This window comes from Gossypium hirsutum, chromosome D13 (assembly GCF_007990345.1).
Source record: "Gossypium hirsutum isolate 1008001.06 chromosome D13, Gossypium_hirsutum_v2.1, whole genome shotgun sequence".
Lineage (NCBI taxonomy): Eukaryota > Viridiplantae > Streptophyta > Magnoliopsida > Malvales > Malvaceae > Gossypium > Gossypium hirsutum.
This window is the reverse complement of record NC_053449.1, coordinates 58,753,323-58,775,630: the sequence shown is the minus strand read 5'-3', so window position 1 is coordinate 58,775,630 and position 22,308 is coordinate 58,753,323. Positions and strand designations below refer to the sequence as shown.

At 35.0% G+C, this 22,308-nt stretch overlaps 1 protein-coding gene and 1 pseudogene across 1 annotated transcript; one reads left to right on the top strand and one right to left on the bottom strand.

The window, feature by feature from the left end:
* The first annotated feature begins 127 nt into the window (after window positions 1-127).
* On the top strand, window positions 128-2,581 carry LOC121203475 (uncharacterized; annotated as a pseudogene).
* Window positions 2,582-5,512: 2,931 nt separating this feature from the next.
* On the bottom strand, window positions 5,513-21,140 carry LOC107888367 (DExH-box ATP-dependent RNA helicase DExH10). Its single transcript, XM_016812451.2, has 16 exons — window positions 19,918-21,140; window positions 18,233-18,547; window positions 18,001-18,105; window positions 17,843-17,911; window positions 17,217-17,384; window positions 17,068-17,139; window positions 16,879-16,995; window positions 15,572-15,781; window positions 15,329-15,487; window positions 9,289-9,378; window positions 9,029-9,121; window positions 8,495-8,648; window positions 7,384-7,532; window positions 7,202-7,297; window positions 6,742-6,834; window positions 5,513-5,766 (listed from the first exon to the last, which is right to left on the bottom strand). Exons 1-16 carry the CDS (start codon window positions 20,887-20,889, stop codon window positions 5,656-5,658), a joined length of 2,973 nt encoding a protein of 990 aa, XP_016667940.2. The 5' UTR covers window positions 20,890-21,140; the 3' UTR covers window positions 5,513-5,655.
* Window positions 21,141-22,308: the final 1,168 nt, after the last annotated feature.

Below are 22,308 nucleotides of genomic sequence, written 5' to 3'. Positions count from 1 at the left end.
AGAAGAAGAAGAAGAACAAAAAAAAGTATCAGAGAACAGATAATAACTATCAAAGTTTCAGCTTAATTGAAATTGTTCTTCAAGCCATTAGAATGTTCAGAGTCCCATAATAGAAAATATTAACAACATGTTTGGTTGGGTGTATTGGGATAGCCAATACACCCCTAATTGGTGGGGCCCACTTAAGACGCCTCTATGCCGTTGTTTGGTTCGTGGTTTTTCTATTACGGCTGTAATACGCGATTAATTTAATCGGTGAAATCCACCGATTCCTAATACACCCCATTTGCTCAGATTAGGCTCCGCATAGGTTTACCATCCCTGTTATACCCTCCCATCTGCTTCCCCGTTTCTCTTCTGTTCCTTCTAGCCTCTGCCGAATTCGTTGTTGGCAAGTTAATCCCCTCCAGATTTGTTTCACTCTGCTGATTCTGCATGTAATCGGTTTCCCCTTTTCTGATGACAGCTTCTTCTTCATCGCACTGTGCCCGGATTTGGTCATTTACAGGTTAGTGTTTTGGGTTTTTAAGCTTTCCGTTCCTCCTAATTTATTCCTCTTCTTGGTTGCCTTGCCTGCGCCTTGTTATCGCCATTTCTGCTTCTTTCCAGGCTCCACTCAAGGCTTCAATCTATTTCAAAGGAAATCCATATTCATTACAGGTCAACTAAACCTTCAATTTACAAGCCATATGTAATCATGTTTCATTTTTTTTTAATTTTGGGTCTCTGCAAGATTTGTTCTTTTTGGGGTTTTGAATTCTTTTTATTGTTATGTTTAGTTAATCCTTGAATTTATGTTGTTTAGAGATGGTGAATTTAACAGAAGTAATATAGTTGATGTCAGTATTCATGTCTGTGGAAGAAATGATTAGAAGAGTTAATTATAACAAGAGAAATGGAAATAAGGTACAATTCACTGCGTTAAAAACAGTACCTTTTCGTTGAACAAAACTCCACCAGTAGGGTTATATTTGTCGATAGATTTATGGATGAATGCCTTCAAGTCTGGACTGTTTTCTATCTCAAGAATCTTTAAGGCTGGGAAGTCAACAGTATAATCTTCATGGAAAAATCCAATGAGTTTCTGAAGATCTTTCAATTTGAGGGAGTTCAATCGAGGGAAGCAAATTAATCCTCTGTTTTAGAATGCTTCTTCGATCTGCTTCTCCATTGATATTATCTCCTGCATGCATTTGCATTCACTTACTTCCAAGCAAATTGATGGTAATTTGAATTACGAAATAGATTCAGTTTAAATAGTTTCTTGGTTTGCACGTTGAAGGAAATTGGGTTCTTTTCTGGGAGCATTTGTGATTTACTTTTGTAATACTTGTTGTAAATCTGTTCATAAGGAACTCATAAATGCTATGGCATTTACAACAATTTTCATAAGTTGTTCATAAGGATGAGGATGCCAAGGTTTTAGGAGTTTTCTAGGGGGATTCACTGCAGTTGAATTTCTGTTAAAAGATACAGCATTCTTTGGAATTTGAACTGGTTGCCTCTGTTTGCTTAAATGGATTGACCTAATGTTTCCCCCTGATTGTTGTAGATATGGAGAACAGTGCTGTTGCTGCCTTTTAAGCTCATTACAGTATTCTTGCATGAAGCAAGTCATGCAATTGCCTGCAAACTTACCTGTGGTCATGTAAGAAAGCCCTTTCCTTTATCACATGTCATATGAAGGGTTTAAACATGTCTTTAATGTGACCATTAAATTTTGGCTGCATAATTTTTCTACTAACCCATCTTGCTGGTTTTAGTCTTTGGATTATGGTCTGCTCAATTATCAATGTTCCTTTATCAGCCAACTAGTCTAGTTGAAGTCCTATAGGTGTTATTTGGAGATGTGCGTGTAAGAAGTGACTGTATTTTTAATGTGGCAGGCACTTGTTGATGCCCCGGATATGGTAAGAGGCCAAATGAACTTCAAGAGGCTTACATTGACAGATATCACAATTGACATTCCACGTGTTCCCAAGAACAAATGGGTTGATCGAAGCTATGGAGAAGGCTGGTAAGGACGACGACAGCTTTCACCAGCATTTGTAATGTTGTTTCTTGAAGATATGTTTTCTTTCTTATCACTCTTATGTTAACTTGCAGATGTTAAGAACAAATGGGAAAGTAGCTCGTGGGGTAGAAAGTTGATTGTCCAGAAGAGAAGAGCATCTCTCAACGACTTTGATAGGTTCAAGCTTATGTTGGCTAAGATCAAGGTCAGTTTCCGATACACCCCCTATTATGTCTACCTGTTTTATACCAGAGTTCTTTTCTTGAAAGCACTTCCTCAAAACTTCAATCGAAGCTTGACGAGCTGTAATACGGTTTTGCAGAGGTCTGGAGTCATCAAGCAAGAACTTGCTAAGCTGAAAAATGAGAATGCATCTTGAATTTGATATTGAATCATGGATTTTTGTTAGTTTTTGTCATCAAACATTCTGCAGGTTGTTCTTTTTTGTAATTTTTTCTTTTATTTACAAATGATTAAAAGATTAAAGATCAGTTGAGAGATCTTTGTTTGCTATATTACATATTTTATAGTGAGTTTAATAGCAGGATATTGCTTTGCTTGCTGCAATTTTTCGTATCAAAATTCTGGTATTTATTTATATTCCCTTTATAGCATAATGAAAAATAAGACACTTAAGTTGTTTAAGTTTATAAGCTTCAAAATAAAAAGTTTTGATGTATTGTTTAGACAAACTCGAGCTGCTCAAGCTAGATATCGAGTTAATTATCTTACCTTAATTTATGTGTGTATATACTAAGTTTTGCTGATAATAAATATTAACCATTCATTCAGATAATTTTCCTATACATATGTATTTGTGTATATAAAATCATGCATTTATAAAGTAATAAAACACTGTCCAATACAACCAAGCATTTGGTTTAAATGATTGATACATGATCAAAACAAAAAGAATAAGAAACAAAGAATGAGTAACAAACAGTTACATGTTAATTTTAATATTAATTATTTCAAATTATCTTTTATAGTATCATATATTATGATTTGAGTAAATTCATATAAGAATATTAATTATTAAGAATTTTATTAAATTATATACTTTAATTATAATATATTTAATAATAATTATGTTAATTTATATTTTATAGTATTATATATTATTGATTTGAGTAAATTCATATAAGAATATTGATTATTAAAAATTTTATTAAATTATATATTTTAATTATAATATATTTAATAATAATTATGTTTAAATATGATTAAATTATTTATTATTGATATTAATAATCTTATTAAAATTTAAATAACAATAACAATAATCATTTACCAAAATAAATTTATGCTAAGGGTATTCTAGTTATTTTAGTTTTTTCTATTAAGCTATTACACCTCTATTCCATTCAACCAAACACAATATTACTATTACGCCTCTATTCTATTACATTTAACCAAACAGTTGATTTGTTATTACACCTCTAATCCAATAGAGCGAACCAAACGCACTCTAAGAGTTGCTAGTAATAAGTACATACCTACACCAATGACCACTCTTGCTTTAAAGGACTAAAAACCAAGTCCGACCCAACAAATGAATGAGCATAAAATTATTATTATCTTCTTCCATCAAGCTTGGCCTGCAAGTAGGACCGATAAGAACGGTTTTTAAAAACCCCTAGATGCCGACCATTCTGTTTTTTTCCCTTATTTATAAATTGAAAATACAACCTGGAATCCAGAAATCCAGGAACAAAAAATCAAAATTTTATTCATCAGTACTATTACTAAAATTTATAGCATTGATAATAAGACAAAATAAGAATAAGGAGGAATGTTGTTGACAGCCTGTAAGCGAAACTCTGGAAGAGAATCCAGTTCCCCAAGAAGGCCGCCAAGACCTGATTTAGGTGAGCCTACTACCATTCACACATAAGATATAGCTTTTGGATGTGAATGGCTAACTAGCCACCAGGAATAAGAAATAACAGAAGCAATGTCTACTTGGTTGAACTTGAGGGTGATTTGAAAGGTAATCACCAAAATAACAGAAACCTGGACTCATTTTTGTCCTACCACCTCTTTCTCCCTAAGCTCTTGTTTCTTTCTGCTTCCATATATACAACGGGTCGGTGAAGGAGAAAAAGGCAGAAGGCGGAGAGTTTTCGTAGGGTTTCCTAGTTTTTCTACTACCTTTGTATGTAATTATGATGTGTGAATAATTAGGTTCTCTGTAATAATGGGCCTTACATAAAAAGCCTAATGAAGATCTCCAACAAGTCTCACTGAACTTCTGTAATCCCTTGTCACCAAAACCTAAAATGCACACTTACTCCTAGTATTTAGTAGAGGTGTGTTTAGTTTTGAAAAAAAACAAAAAAAAATTGAAAGGCAAAAAACTAAAATGATGGAAGTAGAAAAAATTAAGAAATGAAAAAAAATTACTTTTTATTTTCATCTATTGTTTAGTAGAGTAAAAAAATTTAAAAATAAAACATTTATAAATTTCATAATTTTGAACTAAGCTATTCATTTTTCTCATTTTCTCTCTTTTTGTTTTTTCAATTTAAAATAATTATTTTTATACATTATGATTACCTCTCATTTTTTCTCCACTTCTATTTTTTTACTTTTCTGCTCCCTCCTCCCACCACCCTAACAAGATAAACTTGAGTACAAAAAAACTCTAAATTTCGAATTTTTTTAAAAGTCAATCTGATTTGAAGATAAAAAAAGAAATTGAATTTAAAATGACCAAAATTCAAACTTGAAATAATTCGAGATTGAATAAATTAAATTAAAAGTTTAAATTTGAAAAAACACAGAGCCCAAAAATTAAATCAGTAAAAACTCAAACCCAAATTATGTATATTACCTTAACTTTATGATTATTAAATATGTATGATAAGGTATTAGATCAAATATTAAATGATGAAATTGCCAAATATAAATTAGATCTTAATAAAAATAGATGATTCTCCACTAATCCATGAAAATAGAACCGTGCCAGCCAATAGTTTTCTTTTGCATCGCATATTTCGGTTGGTGCTAGAGGTCCTTTTTTTTTCTAAAAAAAAGAATACTAAAAATGATGCAAGTAGAAAAAATGAAAAAATATTGCTCTTTATTTTCATCTTGAAAATTAAGGGAAAAAAAAGAAAAATTTATAATTTTAAACTAACTTATACATTTTTTCTCATTTTTCCAATTTGAAAAAAAATAATTTTTATAGATTAGAATGAAAAATAATTGGTTCCATTTTTTCTCCTCATTTTCTACTCCTCCCTCCCATCCCTCCACTCACTTTTCTTTTGCATCCCATAATTCGGTTAGTGCTAGTAAAAATAATCTTAAAATACTAGATAAAAAAATATTTTTTTAAAAAGAAATTAAAGAACCAAACCAATCTAAACCAGTCATTCGGTTTGGTTCGATTATCTTTTCCATTCAGTTTCAGTTATGTTTTCAAAAACATAATACGTACAGCATGGAGTTATTACAAAGCTGATGATAATAAACAAAATTTAGAGCTGCACTTCCTGAGCATAATAAACTAAAAAAAGGGATAGAATTCGGAAGGCAGGGTTACATTTTAGAAGATGAAGAGGAGAAATCTATGGGTGTCAATGTATCATTAGACCGCACAAAGCTTTTACGTCTATTTCCATGGCAAAAATACAATCTTACAGATAAAGGGAGTTGGCGAACATGATGCCTCGACGTAGGCTTTCACTTGCTGCGGCAAACTTACTCTCCAAATTGACTTCTCCAACAGCTTGAGCGGCAGCGCAGAGCTGGGTGCAATAAATACAACTTTTAACACAATTCCTTTCTAATTAGAATAAATCAAAGCAGAGGAAAGCCATATTGACATGACCATCCACCAGACATTCCTATATTAACATTCAAGCAAGAGAGGAACATTCTCATTGTAAGTTATAATTGTTTCCTAGAGACAGTGACATAACAATCCGACATATGGTTTGACACAAACACAACACGAGCCCTGGGCATGAAACATGTTTTTCGAAGCAGGTTCCACCATACAATTAATAAATTTATTCAAAGTTAGAAGACATGGCTCGATAGAAAATGCTTAAACAATAAGGGTCTTGTAAGTTATAACCCCTCCCTTTTAACCTTGCAATCTTGACTCCAGATAATGCAAAGTCAAAATTCATGCAAATAAAAATGAATGGCAACAAAATTATTATTGAAGACAAGGAAATGTTTGGTGGAATGTGCAGCAAGGGACGAGACAAGTAAATCAAGGTGGAAAGATTGGTGGATGGAGAGAAAGGAGGTGGAGATAAGATGGGTTGCAGGTGAGGTGAGGGAAGATTGGAAGAAACAGCAACTTGGCAGCTTAGTTGATGAGTTTTCAAATACGAGAACGGCTAAGTATCAATTTCAGGGTTTTCTTCTTTTGATTACCATTATATTACCTACATTTCCAATTTATATTGGTTGACACTATTATAGCATAACTGGTAGAAAAGGTTAAGCAGGTCATAAACGGGTTGCACAGGTTGACTTCTCTAAGACAATTTTGAGTCAAAATGGGCCGACAAGATTATAGTATTAACACAATTATACAAACCCTCTCCTACCAATCATGACAAAATTGCTAGACTTATAGCCATATCAGCTGAATGTTGGGAAACAGTCCTAATAGCCAAAAATGGAAAATTAAAGCAGAAAAGCATCCGTATCACAAAAATATGGGAAGGAGAAGGAGCAAAATAGTAGGATTTCTGTGATCAACTTACCTGGTTCAGAAACTCATCAAGCCTTCTAGCACTCCTAATAATGCTACCCTCAAATATATCGGTCATCTGTATTACCTCTGCAAAAGTTGCACCCTGAGGAAAACAATCAAAACATGAGTAAAACTAACAATCAATTAATAAAGAAATTGAAAAAGGAAACAACATGCCCAACCAGAGCAGGCACCTAGACATCTGAATAAAACTTACTAATGACATCTGAAAAACATGAGTAAAACTAACAATCAATTAATAAAGAAATTGAAAAAGGAAACAACATGCCCAACCAGAGCAGGCACCTAGACATCTGAACAAAAAATCTGATAAAAATACATTAGAGAAAGAGTTCATATGCAATCAGATAAATAATAGTGGAAACTGATTTCCAAATACTATAAATTTAAACTGGAACCAGATGCAAATATTGAACGGACAGCGACCTTTTCCAAGCAGAAGCACTAACCTTCGACCAACAATAAATCACATCCATCAAAAATGGTCTTACAGTTGATTCTACATACTCGTCGATGTTTACATCCAATTTGCATTCATGTTGTATCTGCAACCAGTGAGAGATGCTTCTAATTATTTTATTTGTGGTAAGAGAATAACTATATGAACAAGAGAAATTGACAGATGAAGAACCTCTGCTATTTTTCTTGCACTTTCTTGGAGTTGCTGTAATGGTTTGGCAATCTCTGTCCTCAACTGTATTTGTTCACTTGATTTATCTACTGGAATGAAACAACTTGCAAGGGCTGCTACTTGGTGATGATCAAGATCACTGAATGTACCTGACAAAAAAATTGTTAGAACTATGAACACAATAGAAAACTCAAAATACCAAGCGCAAAGATTCACCAAATCAGCTCTAAGGTTGAACTTTTGCACGCAGCAAAATGACAAGCCATGAAATCATACTGTTTTTAAACTTCAAACTCCTCTTACTGATCTGTAAGTTAATTTGAATAATTGATGATTCAACAAAGAAACGGGTGTAGTGCAAGTGTTATTTAACCTCCTATAACATGAAAAAGATCATAAATTTATATGGGTTACAGTTATTTGGGCTTACCAGTACATACTAGAAAACAGCACTCAATATGCTTAATATCAAATTTTGTCATATTTAAGTAATTTCCTCAGTAGTGTAGATTTTTTATTCACTCTTTTGAGTGAGGTTCTTTCTTACTTTTTCCATTTTAATTAGCTAAGGTGAATATCCATAGATATTTCCGCAAAGAAAAATATTCCCCCCATCCTATTCTTTTAACTGATTTGAAATATACACAACGTCCAACTGTCCAAGAATCATCATGTTGTAAATCAGCAATCAATTGCTCATAAATTCTAGTAGTAAGCAAAGATCCCGCTTTTTTCTGTTTAAATAATAGGCAAAAAAAACTAGGCACAATCCAAAAGGGAAAGATAAACAACATTAACTGCTGGAGTTAACATAGATAAGATAAATGACTGGATTTCATTAACTTTTGTTTCTAAAAAAAAAAAAAATCTAATCTAGACCTTTTTTTTTTGTATTACTAACAGAATTATAATAATTTAACTTGTATTCTGTTGTAAAAAGAATATGATGATACTAAGCCATTATAAGAATCCTTTTAATACTAACATGTATAAAATTCTAGCATCACTAGATCAACCAATCCAGCCTGGAAAGGAAAATATTAAATACCTATTGATAGGACAAGGTCATACGTACAACAAATTGGATAGGACAACAGCAGTTCAAACTCACCATTAAACATCAGTTCTGTCACAAGCAGTTCATCTCCAGTGTCTATCAAGCAGGCTGCCCGTCCCTTCAACTGAACAACACCATCAGCATCAATATGGCCTAACTTCTTCAGGACCCTTGAACGGTTCTTAAGTTCATCACGGAATTTTTGAAGCTGCAAGAGGAAAAGGAAACTTTAATTATTATACTTTCATTAATTAATATTTGCTAACAGATTATTTCTTGATTTAATTATTATACTTCCATTAATTAACTAATACTTTTCATTTCTTCTTATTTGCAATTAAAGTTTTCAAGTTTATCAATTAACCATTTACTTATTATTGATTCTTTCATGTGAAAAGATCATTTTGGTTAAATCTTATGTCTACTAAGATTTATCAATTTAGCAAAGCGTTGAAACAAATTGAAAAAAGTTAGATAAGTAGGAAGGAGTTTAGGTTTTGACATTTCTGCTTGAAGCCAAATCTAATACAAGCATCATCCAATTTTCAAGGTCATGTCACATCCACATACATAAGTGAAATGCAGTACCTGGGAATCACGCATTTTTGACTTGAGCTGTTGAATCTCATGATTCACCTCTGCCTTCCTCTGAAAAGATCTAATTTGATTCTCATCTTGAGACTACAATGCACAAAGTAATGTAAGTATAATGCTTAATAGATTGCTTCCAACAACTACACGTTAGTATCTTGAGATTACAACGCACAAAGTAGTGTAAGTATAATGCTAGTGCATTCTCTAACAAAAAAAATAGAATGGAAAGCCAAACTTGAAGTAATATGGAAAACCTTGTGGAGTGGATGAGCAAACAACTTCTTTTCGTGTTCCTCAATTTGTTTCACTAACTCAACAATTTCTTGATCTTCAATTTTCATGTCCTGCAAATCAATATAAATCAACAATAACTTCTTATTCGTACCCAAGGTTCTCTCACCACAACTTAATTTAGAATTTTGTAAAAAACTCAAGAGAAAAAAAACTCCGTTATTCATCTACTGTTTTAGTTTACAGATTTATAAAGAGAGGAATGATCATTTTAAAGTAAATAAATCCTAATTTCCTAAGAATCAGTAATTGATATCCTAATTTCCTAAGAATCAGTTAACTGATATTAGTTTCTATTTACAAGAGAACTAATAGTAATAAGGTAAGATTTCTATCCTTAATTATAGGGATTCCAACACTCCCCCTCAAGCTGGAGTGTAGATGTTAATCAAACCCAGCTTGCCAATAAGTTCTTCAAACATGTTTCTGTTCAAACTCTTTGTTAAAATGTCTGCAACTTGTTGTCTAGTAGGTAGGTAGGTGATGCATACTTCTCCTGAGTGTATTTTTTCTTTTATAAAGTGACATGTTTGGTGCTATTTCCACATGTTTGGTCCGATCATGATGCACAGGATTATGTGCTATGCTGACAGCAGCCTGGTTGTCACAGTACATCTTCATAGGTCTGGTATAAGGCACTTTTAGTTCTCTCATAAGTCTTTGTATCCAAACTCCTTCGCATATACCATGAGATAGTGCTCGATACTCTGCCTCTGCACTGCTGCGTGCTACCACAGACTGTTTTTTGCTCCTCCACGTCACGAGATTACCCCAAACATAACTACAATAGCCGCTTGTAGAGCGTCTATCATTAACAGAACCTGCCCAGTCTGCATCAGTGTAGACTTCCACACTTCGGTTGATAGTCTTCTTGAAGTACAGGCCTTTAACGGGAGTTCCTTTTAGATATCTTAGTATTCTATATGCAGCTTCCAGGTGCTTCTCCCTCGGGGCATGCATATACTGACTAATAACACTAACACTGAAGGCTGTCTGGACGGGTGTGAGATAGGTAGATAAGCCTTCCTACTAGACGTTGATATCTCCCCCTGTCGATTTCTTCTCCATCCTCATTAGTTCCCAATTTAAAGTTAAAACTCCATAGGAGAATCGGCTGGTTTGCTGCCCATCAAACCAACTTCCGACAGTAGATCAAGAACATATTTCCTTTGGGAAATGAAGATACCTTTTTTCGACCTTGCTACCTCCATACCAAGAAAATATTTAAGACTCCCCAAGTCTTTAAGTTCAAACTCTGTACCAAGAAATTCTTTCAATTTCAAAATTTCGCTCGAGTCATTTCCTATTAATATTATATCGTCGACATAAACAATAAGGATGCAGCATTTACCCTCTTCCGAGTGCTTGTAGAACATGGTGTGGTCTGCCTGTACTTGAATGTAATTTCTGCTAGTCATAGCTTTTGCAAATCGGCTGAACCACGCTCGTGGAGATTGTTTCAGCCCATACAAGGACTTCTTCAACTTACACACTTGGTCCTTGTTTTCTTCAAGCTCGGGTGGGAAATCCATGTACACCTCCTCATTTAATTCCCCGTTGAGAAAAGCATTTTTTACATCCAATTGAGTCAAGTGCCAATCAAGGTTGGCAGCAAGAGATAGTAGGATCCGAACGGTGTTTAGCTTGGCAACCGGTGCAAACGTCTCATTGTAGTCAAGACCATAAGTTTGGGTGAATCCCTTAGCCACAAGTCGAGCTTTGTATCGGTCAATACGGCCATCGGGTTTAAATTTTGTAGTGAAAATCCATTTGCACCCTACGGTTTTTTTCCCTTTAGGTAGATCCGAGACTTCCCATGTTTCATTGTTTTTGAAGGCCTTCATTTCTTCCATCACGGCTTGTCTCCACTCAGCTGATTCAAGAGCCTCTTCTATATTTTTTGGAGTTTTTACAGAATCAACATTAGTCACAAAAGCTTTGTAAGACTTAGATAAATTTCCATAGGATACAAACCGAGAAATAGGATGTTGAGTGCAGCTCCTTGTACCCTTTCGAATTGCAATTGGAAGATAGATGGATGGTGACAAAGGTGGGACTTCTGTTTCAGAACAGTCCTCGGTTGGAGATGTAATTGGCACTGCTGTATCAGTTTCAGGAGAACGATTCCGTCGAGAGTAAACCTGTATTTGTTGTTTTCCTTGATCAGGTGGCTGTTGTACTTCGGTGGAGGTATTGTTATTGGGAAGGAAGCTGATAAATTCTTGCTGCACAGGGGAAACAACTAAATCTAGGATAGGTTTGTTTGTGATAATAGTAGGAGGATCAGGAGGTATAATGAGAAGAGTATTAAAGGTCTCCTCTTCATTAAAAATCTCCCCCTGAAGATGAGATGCTGCAAAATATGGTTCATTTTCAAAGAAGGTAACATCCAGAGAGACAAACATTCGGCGCAATGTTGGTGAGTAACACTTATAGCGTTTTTGTGTAGGGGAATATCCAATGAAGATGCAGGTGTGGGCTCGAGGATCAAGTTTGGATTGATTTGGTTGATGGTTATGGACAAAAGCTTTATAGCCGAATATTTTGGCTGGAAGATTAGGAACATGAAATAGAGGGAAGGCCTTTAAAAGAGTATTTACAGGTGTTTGGAAATTGAGGATCTTTGATGGCATTCGATTTATGAGATAACAGGCAGTGAGGACAGCTTCTCCCCACAAGTATTTTGGAACATTCATAGTGAACATTATGGCTCAAGCCACATCAAGGAGATGACGATTTTTTCTCTCAGAGATGACGATGCTCGTGCTCTGTTATGACCTCTTCGTTGCTCACGCGGCATGTTGAGGGCCATGCAGTGCTGACGTCGCGGAGGAATGTTGGACAAGAGCTTTGGTGTATAATGCCTTGGTCAGAAAGGTATGGACTTAAGACAGAGTTGAAGTATTCTCTCCCATTGTCAGTACGGAGGGTATGTATGGTAGAGTTGAATTGGGTTCGAACCATTGAGTGAAAATTTTGGAATACTTTGGGTGTTTCAGATTTTTCTTTGAGTAGATAGACCCAATAGACCCTAGTATGATCATCAATGAATGTTATAAACCATCTAGCCCCTGTAATATTTTTTACTCGGCTGGCTCCCCATAAGTCACTATGGATTAACGAAAAAGGTTGGGACTGAATATGTGGTTTTAATGGGTATGGTACACGGGTATGTTTAGATAATTGGCAAATTTCACACTTCAAGGGATTAATACTTTTATTTCGAAATAACAGCGGAAGATGTTTTTTCAAATACACAAAGTTTGGATGTCCTAACCTACGGTGCCATAACATAATAGTGTTCTCTTTTGAAGTGGATAGAGCCAATCCCCCTTGTGTACTGTTTTTATTCCAAATATACAGTCCATCATCAACTTTAGCAGTGCCAATCATCCTCCCCGATTTCTGTTCCTGTATCACACAACCAATTGCAGAAAATTCTGCAAGAACTTTTTCATCCTTAGTAAGTTTACTAATTGAAAGTAAATTATAGGACAAGTTTGGGACATGTAGGACTTTATCGAGAGAAAAACTCTCTGTCATTTGTACTTCTATTCCAGCCACAGGTGAGTAAGAACCGTCAGCTATGCGGATTCGGGATTTGTTATGACAAGGAGTGTAGGTGTGAAACAATGTGGAGTCACCTGTCATGTGATCAGAGGCGCCGAAATCGAGTATCCAAGGAGATTGATTATTAGATTCAAAAGCAATGTTGAGGGCAGTACCTTGAGTGGCTAGAGATCCATGAGTAGTGGGAGTACCAAGTATCTTATGGAGAGTCTCAAGCTGTGTTTTGGTTAAGCGAACATCAAGAACATCATCAGCAGTATTGGAGGATAACATGACAGTCTTATTATCCTTCTGTTTTTTTTCAGGATAGCCATGGAGTTTGAAGCATTTTTCTTTTGTATGACCAACACGATTGCAGTGACTACACCATGGTCTTGTTGATCCAGAATCGTTTCCAGCACATTGTTTTTGTGGCTGTGGACCTTTGGAGATGAGAGCAGAGGATTCAGTGGGACGGTTAGAAATCGGGATCATAGGTTTAGGTTCCTTTGAATCTCCCATCATGACAAGACAACGCTTTTCTTCTCTTCTAACTTCTGCAAATGCTTCACCAATCGTTGGAAGAGGTCATCTGCCCCGAATTCGGCCACGGACCTCATCTAACTCACGGTTCAGTCCTGCTAAAAACTCATAAAGACGTTCATTGTTGAGATGGGTCATAAACCTGTTGTGTTCTAAGCCTTCACCCCAATCTGCCTCATAATACATATACAATTCTTGCCACAAAATTTTCAAATTGTTGTAGTAGTGAGTTACCTCGAGTGTACCTTGTCGGATATCCTTTAGCTTCAGCTTGATCTCAAATACTTAGGAGGCGTTTCCAAGATCTGGGTAGTTTTCTTTCACTGCATCCCACATGTCTTTTGCAGTTTTGAAAAAAAGATAGGTGCGACTTATATGGCCTTCCATCGAATTGATTAGCCAAGCCATTACAATTGAATTGTTGAGTTCCCAAGTGGCATAAGTAGGATCAGCTATGGTTGGTCGTGGAATTTCTCCATTGATGTACCCTAATTTGCCACGACCATGAATCACCATAAGAACTGATTGAGACCATTGCAGGAAGTTCTTCCCATTTAGCCGATGATTGGTGATTATAAGGGAGGAATTAATTTCACCTTGAGTGATTCCCTGATTGACATTCTGAGTTATTTGTGATGTCTCAGTTTCAGAGAAATTTTCACTGATATCACCCATTGGAGGATTAAACCGAAGGAATTTTTTAGGAAGGGAAATTAAAAAAAATTAGGATCGAATGAATCCTAAAGCTCTGATACCATGTAAAAAACTCAGAGAAAAAAAAACTCTGTTATTCATCTACTGTTTTAGTTTACAGATTTATAAAGAGAGGAATGATCATTTTAAAGGAAATAAATCCTAATTTCCTAAGAATCAGTAATTGATATCCTAATTTCCTAAGAATCAGTTAACTGATATTAGTTTCTATTTACAAGAGAACTAATAGTAATAAGGTAAGATTTCTATCCTTAATTATAGGGATTCCAACAAATTTAAAGCATGTTGTTGATATGTGCTTCTACTACTCCTCAATATGTTCATAGGAAAACAAAATAAAGAGCATAATTTTAAGCAATAAAAGTACAACAAAGAGTGAAAATGTAGAGTGGATACAGAACCCAGTAGAAATTCTTGTTAAGGGACAGCTACCACAGATAATGCAACCATGGAAGGAGATGCTTTGTTATTTTCATATTTGTAATAATTTGAACTAGATATTCCGTACTCTATTTCATGAATATGGGCTAAGCCTATTTGTCATGTACAAGTGGTGTTGTAGCTTTCCCTGATCTGTGTGCCCCTAGGGGAATTTTGGAAATTTTCCTTTTTAGATGGAATCAGTCTTAGGGCTCACCTGGCGTTCCGAACGAATTGCATTTCTCTTAATTACCAAATCTGCTAACATAACACAAAACTAGAAACAATATTTCCATAAAAATCACAATTGAGGTAAATTTGATCTAAATCAAAAAAGCAGCAAAGAGCCTGCAGCTGCGATTGCTTTCAATCACAATGCCAAACTGGACCTTAGTCACGGGTAACTAGATCTTATTTTGAGTTTAAATAAATTATTAGGGCTTCAGTTTCACTGTGTTCTTAGCTAGTTGTCTTATTCCTGAATCTTAACTGCAAACATGATCCTCCAAAGGTAGGTTAATACTTATTTAATCTCTTCCTATTGCTAGACTTCGTAGAGTTGATCTTTAATTAAGATTTTAATTATCTAGAGTTCTTGGATAATTTCTGATTGACTGAGTGGAAGATGAGACCATGAAACAAAAAAAGAGCACGAGTTCCAATGTCCAGCTATCAATACCAATTAACAAATGAACCAAAAGGAAAAAGTTTTTAGCATTCTCTCCTGGTTTCACTAGGAAAAATATCTAACTATATCTGGATATTATGAATAGTTACCGTAACAGGATTAAGTTTTGGAAGGTCTTGTGGAAATCGAGTCCCTAGCTCCTGCACTGCAAGTAATAAACTCTGCCTGGCTTCAGGTGGCCGAAGATCAGCTGGTATGGACACTTTAATTTTACTCAGGGCAGAAATAAGAGGCAACTGGACAGGAACCTAAAGCATGTGAAAATTGAAGATTAGATACTTCAAAGGACCATGCTGAAGTTTAATTTTTGAAACTTTGCAGTGTCAACTTACCACATGCATTTCACCCTTCTCCCCCGGACAGGGAGGACATGGTTTTGGTCGTACACCATTCTCACTAGAACCAGGCGAACAATGAAGTAATGTATCCACAATATAACCACCACCACGTGCAGGCAATGCACCTAATCCTGCAGGGGTCCTTTTAACAACATTAACTACAACTCCCCAGCCCCAGTCTGTACTGCCTTCTCTTACTTTGATCTGCAATAAGCAATGTTTGAATCCAAGTGTCAAAATCTACTAATAAGTACAACCCAACAGTATATCTCCAAGTTATGTGCAACATGTATCCAACACTTAATAGTAGGACAAAGTATTCAAGTTATGATATTTAAGCATGAATTCTAGTATTTAAACAACCTAGACAACACTGAGACAGGAAAAACTCAAGTGGCAAGCAAGACGTATATGTGTGTATATATGCACACACTATTTGGAATAAAACAATCATCCAGAAAGCACACAGCTATTTATCTAGTTACTGAAATACAATTTTCTATCCAAAGAACTCTGCAACATGTAAAAAACCTATTTGTGTGTGGTAAATAAGATTTAAATGAAGGGATGTAGATTTTTAAATTAGAATAAATTGTGTGCTAAAGCATGTGCAAATATAACCTTCATGATTATTTCCAATTCATGGATTTGTTGACCCCCATTTATAGAAGAATTTGAAATGCCTATAGGCATTTGCGAATTTACAATGCATCTTTTTATAACTTTAAAATATATAGGACTTTAATCTTCACTAAATTGTGCATACAGTAAGAAATTCATTCTCGCATTTTATATAGCAAATTAACTCCAAATCCAGTGTCTCAAATTCATCTTTAACGTAAGCAGCCTAATTCATGGATGGCATTTAAATAAAATTCATTTTGACTTTTTTATGTGACAACAACTTGGTATATTTGCTGTATAAGAAATCAGACAAAAGATCAGAAATGAATATGTGCATGGACCAATGGAAATAATAAGGACAAGCTGCTTTTGCTTTGCAGCCATACCTAAATGGGATGGACAAACAAATGGTACAAGTTTTCAACTTAACCCATTTCTAACAGGAGTTGCATGATGACCTTAAATACATAGGAATCCATTTCAAATGAAAAATAAAAAGTTTGACTGAAATGTTTGCTAAATAGAGAGTTTTCATATGGATACTTATAGCAGAAAAGTATACTTTATGGAACTTACAAATGATAAAATAACACATAAACTTATCTGTTGTACAACATATTCAAAAACTAATGAGCAAACAGTGATAATAATCAACACCAAGTACAATGAGCACATACCAGCCGTCCAGGATCGAGATAATAAAGTACTCTTTCAGGCCTAGTGATTTCTGACATCAACTTCTTCTCTAACTGGGCTAATTCAAGTTTTAGTTTATGATATTCAGCTACCTCAGCCTGCAGATATACATAAATCTTTATACTGACTCAAAAAATTGTCAAAACACATTACAGAAGGAAGGTGATTACCTCTCCAGAAGCATCTAGCAAGTCAGCTTCCTGCTCCAGCTTTGAAACTTTCTTCCCTATATCAGGTAAGGCCTGAAACAGACAAATGTCCACAAGTTATTCCGTGCACCCTATGCTTGTGCAAAAGAGGACAAAAACTCAGCAGAGACCTTCTCATACTGAAACTGGTGGAATGAGTTCCTTATCACGTGCTCAGCAGTCATCTGCCCTTCCGCACGGCTCATTAAATTCAAAATTGAATAGTAGCTGAGTCTGAAAGTACTGACTAAAGGAGCCGGTTTACCCAAAACCATGTCCTTGAGTGTATTCATCTCCATCTGTAAGAAGAGGCAATGTAAATTTGTATGCTTCTTTAAAAACATACATCAAGAATATCCAATATATGCTAGCCAAGGTTCTACTCCAGAAAGGAAGTACTCTAATTATAAATGTACAATGAAAAAGGCAGTACACAACATCAAATTCTGGAAGATTCTACTCAAAAAGAAGGCACCTCAATAAATATAAATTTACAGTGAAAAAGGCAGTACATAAACTTGTTGGCTTCTTTAAAAACACACTACAAGGGTTTCCACTGTTCAGCCAGCCAAGATTCTAATCTAAAATTAAAGTACTTCAACAAATATGAATTTACAGTGAAAAAGGCTATATACAACATGAAACCCTGGAAGACCAAAACTAAATAGTAATTTATTGGAAGGCTTGCTAAAATTGGTGAAACAATGATGAATAGTTGCGGACTTCAAATGCACATAAAGACAATTGATAAAATTACCTGCTCATCAACCATAATAATACAAATACCACGTTCATCTTTGCCACGGCGCCCTGCCCTTCCACTCATCTACAGAGTTTAGAACAAAGCAGATGACCATCAATGTTTTGGAAATTGTCTCAATTGATTAAAAGTAAGGTAACAGAATATTCACTCACCTGGATATACTCACCAGATCCTATATACCGATGGCTATCACCATCCCACTTCTTAACGGAAGTGAATACAACAGTTTTTGCTGGCATATTTAAACCCATTGCAAACTGTAATAAACAAAATTTATCATGGAAGATACTCAAAATTAATATTAGAGCTATAAATAAACATGAACAGTAAAATAAAGCGCATATCATGAAAGAAGGTTGGTTGGGTTCCTTGTGATGATCTTACAGTTTCTGTGGCAAAAAGTGCCTTTATAAGGCCTTCCTGGAAAAGAAGCTCCACCAATTCTTTGATAACAGGAAGAAGACCAGAATGGTGTACAGCAATGCCTCTCATAAGCAGTGGTAACATTAACTCAATGGCAGGCAAACATCTATCTTCTTCATTCAAGCACAGTACTGCATTGCGAAAAACTTGTTCTACATCATCCTTCTCCTCTTTCGTATTAAAGTCAAGCTTAGACATAGACATTGCATGATATTCGCACTCTCTTCTACTGAAGCTAAAAACAATGACTGGGTGAAATTTCCGTTCCATAATCATCTGAAATTCCAAAACAGTACAAGCAACTATTAAGTAATAATGTACAAAATATTATAACAGCAGTAGCTGGCATAGATGACCAAAAGTTTATTAACCAGGTCTAATCATTAAACATTATCTCTGCTCAGACACACTGGATAAACTGTCTACCACTCCTGTTACCAACTCTGTTTCCTTTTTACCATGATCAAATGAAAGAATGAATAGGAAAGACTACAATCCAAAGCATGCAAGGTAAATATTGAAATATCAGACTTTGCCACAAATAAAATTAATTGCATATTAGCAGCAGGATCATCAAAATCAAAGATTTAAGAATGCCATCAAGAGATTTGCACTGCTGAGTTTTTTTTTTTTTTTTGACATTTCTCAGCACATTATTACCCCCATAACATGGTCTTCCCTACGGTTCAGAATATGGCAAGGCATTCTGCTATTTGAAAAATGGCCCACAACTTCCACCATAAAGATCCTCAATGATTAGTAACATAGATAAAAAAAAAAAAGGTGATATATTTAATTCAAAATGTTCAACCTATAAGCAGTTCTTGAAAACCAAACATTCTCTTTACTATTTCCGTTATCCTCCCATTCTCTATCCACTAATACTTGCAGGATACAAATTGGAGACTACGGAAACCATTTTTTCCTTAGCTAAAACTTATGCTATCATTGTTTTTTTTCCTTCTTATCATAAATTAGTTATTGAAATCATCTGACAGGTTACATCTTTGCACCAAATAAATGGAGCATACACCAAGAAAGACACGGTCAACATCCATAAGCAAATTAATGAGAAACTAATGAACACCACAAATAAACGAATGCTCTACCCATTCAAAATGCTATGTTTTGTAAGAAAATACATGAAGACAACAAGACCAGCTCCCTATAGTGCATTACCACCTGCTAAGATAAAATTACATCAACACAAGAAGCCTTCCCACTAAAACATTTTGGGCATTCAAATGGGAACATCATATAACATTTTAACAAAAGAAAGAAGCCCTTCGTAATTGGAAGTTATGCTTCAGAAGGAAGAGAAATAGTTGACTATGTCAACTTTAAATACTCGAGAAAAGAAAAAGTTGCATGCCAATTCAGAAGATTCTAACCATGCAGGTTCTGCTCATAACAAAAATTCCTCCTCCAAACTACATACAATTCTTGAACTGATTGTGTTATTAATATAAACTACTTAGAGATAAAAGTTTTCGGATATTCCTCCCTACTAGAAAAAGTGACTCAAAGGGTTAGACATCTAGCGATGCATGATAAAGAAGAGGAAACAAAGAAAGCATATTTTGAACAATAATAATAAGCATCCTAATAAAACAATCAAGAGCAGCATTATGAAGTAGAAGCAACACCTTCACGATTTTGTATATGTCAGAACCCCCTGAACCACCCCCACCTTTGGTAGCTCTCCCACCACTCTTCCCTTCTTTATTCTTGCTCCAATCACCCGGTCTCTGCTTTACAAATGAGTCCTGGAGCTTCATAAAATTGTCCTCCCTAAATTGCTCATTCTCATCAACCACAAGGTACAATCCACTCCCACCCATGGGGAAAACATAATGCTGCAAAGGAGTTGGCCGGAAATCCGTGTACACCACATGGCAAGGCTGTTTGTGTAAATGACAAATCCACTCTGCAAATTCAGTGGCATTGGACATGGTTGCTGAAAGGAAAACCATTTTTATTGCTGGTGGCAAAAATATTATACTCTCTTCCCAAACAACTCCTCTTTCCCTATCTTTCATATAATGAATTTCATCAAAAATAACCCATGCAACCTCCTTCAAAACCTCTGAGCCCCTGTAAAGCATCCCTCTAAGAATTTCTGTTGTCATGACGAGACAACTGGCATTAGGAGACAAGGTAACATCACCAGTCATCAGCCCCACATCGTTGAACTCTTGATGCAGCTCCCTGTACTTCTGGTTACTCAAAGCTTTCAACGGTGAAGTATATATGACCCTTTGCTTATCTCTAAAGGCCATAGCAATGGCATACTCAGCAACCGCAGTTTTACCTGCAGACGTATGTGCTGAAACCAAAACTGACTCGTTCCTTTCTAAGCACGCTACAGAAACTTGCTGAAAAGGATCAAGCTCAAACTGATAAGTTTTAGGCATTTCCCCATTGTAGGCAGGATTCGAGAGTGTGCCATGAATGGATTCGTCTTTAGTTGAAACGTACCCGCTTGGAACTGCGACCTCATGCACACATGTCCGTGCTAGTGTTCTCCGTTTGGGGGCAGATTCTTGCTTAGGGGTCTCCGTGACATCTGACTTTTCAGGTGACTTTCGCTTCCCTGGTGCAGCTGGTTCTTCTTCCATTCTAAGGGTTTGCTGAACCAGGGACTGAAATAGCGGTTGCGTAGCGGTGTGGTGGCCGCTATTTCGCGGCTAAATGTATAAAATAATGTTCAAGTTAAGTTTAGGGTTTCAAATTACCTTAATTTCCTGTCTGTCGGAAACTCGAAGGCAAGAGAGGGCTTGGGTCAGGGAGAAAGACGAGGCTTGTTTGGCGGCGGGTATCTGAGGAAGAGAATTTGAGTGTGGGTAGGGAACTAAAATTTCGAAGGAAATTTGAAAACAAAACCATTTTCATATATAATTTTATTCACATGAAACATTATGATTTAAAAAATTAATTGGCATAATAATATAATTATTATTCAAATAGTTATTATTTTATATTAAAAATTGACGCAATATTTCTATTTTGTATTTTTATTATAAAATAAAGTATTAAAACACCCTAAAAATAAAAAAAATCAAATACCTTATAAATGAAAATAATAATTTTATTATATAAAAAATTAATTATTTTTATACTGTATCGGTAGTTAAATCAATCAATTCACTAATTCAATTAATTTGATCAATCCAATCAATTCGATTAAAAATTATTAAAAATTCAATAACGAAGACAATTTGAAATAACTCCTATAGCACCCAATTAATAGTACGAACGATCCACCCTTTGAGATTTCAACTATCAACATATAGGAAATGATTTAATAACCATATAATTGTTTCATAGCGTTAAAGTGAAATCACAATGTATGTATAAAAACAAATTTTTGATAACATTAATCTTTTTATAGAAATATGTCAATTTAGCCTCATTTGAGCTAAATTTAAAGAGTTATTATCCATATACAAAATAGAAGTAAAAGGCTACAAGTGTTGGGAAATGTGTCCATATTGTAGTAAATATATAATTATTTTTTTATGTATTTAAACGATGAATAAATAAATAAACTTAATTTCACATTTTACTATTATGTCTTTTGTGTTTCTATCTTTCATGTTTTACATACATAGCGAAATTGTAACAAACAAATATTAGTTCATTCATTGTCTAAGTTCAAATTGATGAAAAGTGCCACTGTAAGAACATTTATATTGAGATTAAGATAACTTACTTTAGTAGATAATCTAAACGAGTTTGTGATCCCGTAAAATAACCAAAATGAGCGTTTGATTCAAATACTTGAAGGATTATTATGCCGTCTACAATTTCAATTGGAAAGATGGCTAGTCTACTGTAATAGCCCGTTTTTCAGCGATGTCGAAAAAACAGTAGTTTCGGGGCCACAAAATCCGACGAGTAAGTTTGTAAATATTATTATTTAATATTTACGAGTCAAATGTGATTTTTAAAAAAAGTTTTTGATTTGATAGTTTATGTTATATAAGTGATTTATTAAGTTCAAGTGGTTTTGGAAGATAAGGTATTGGGACCTTATT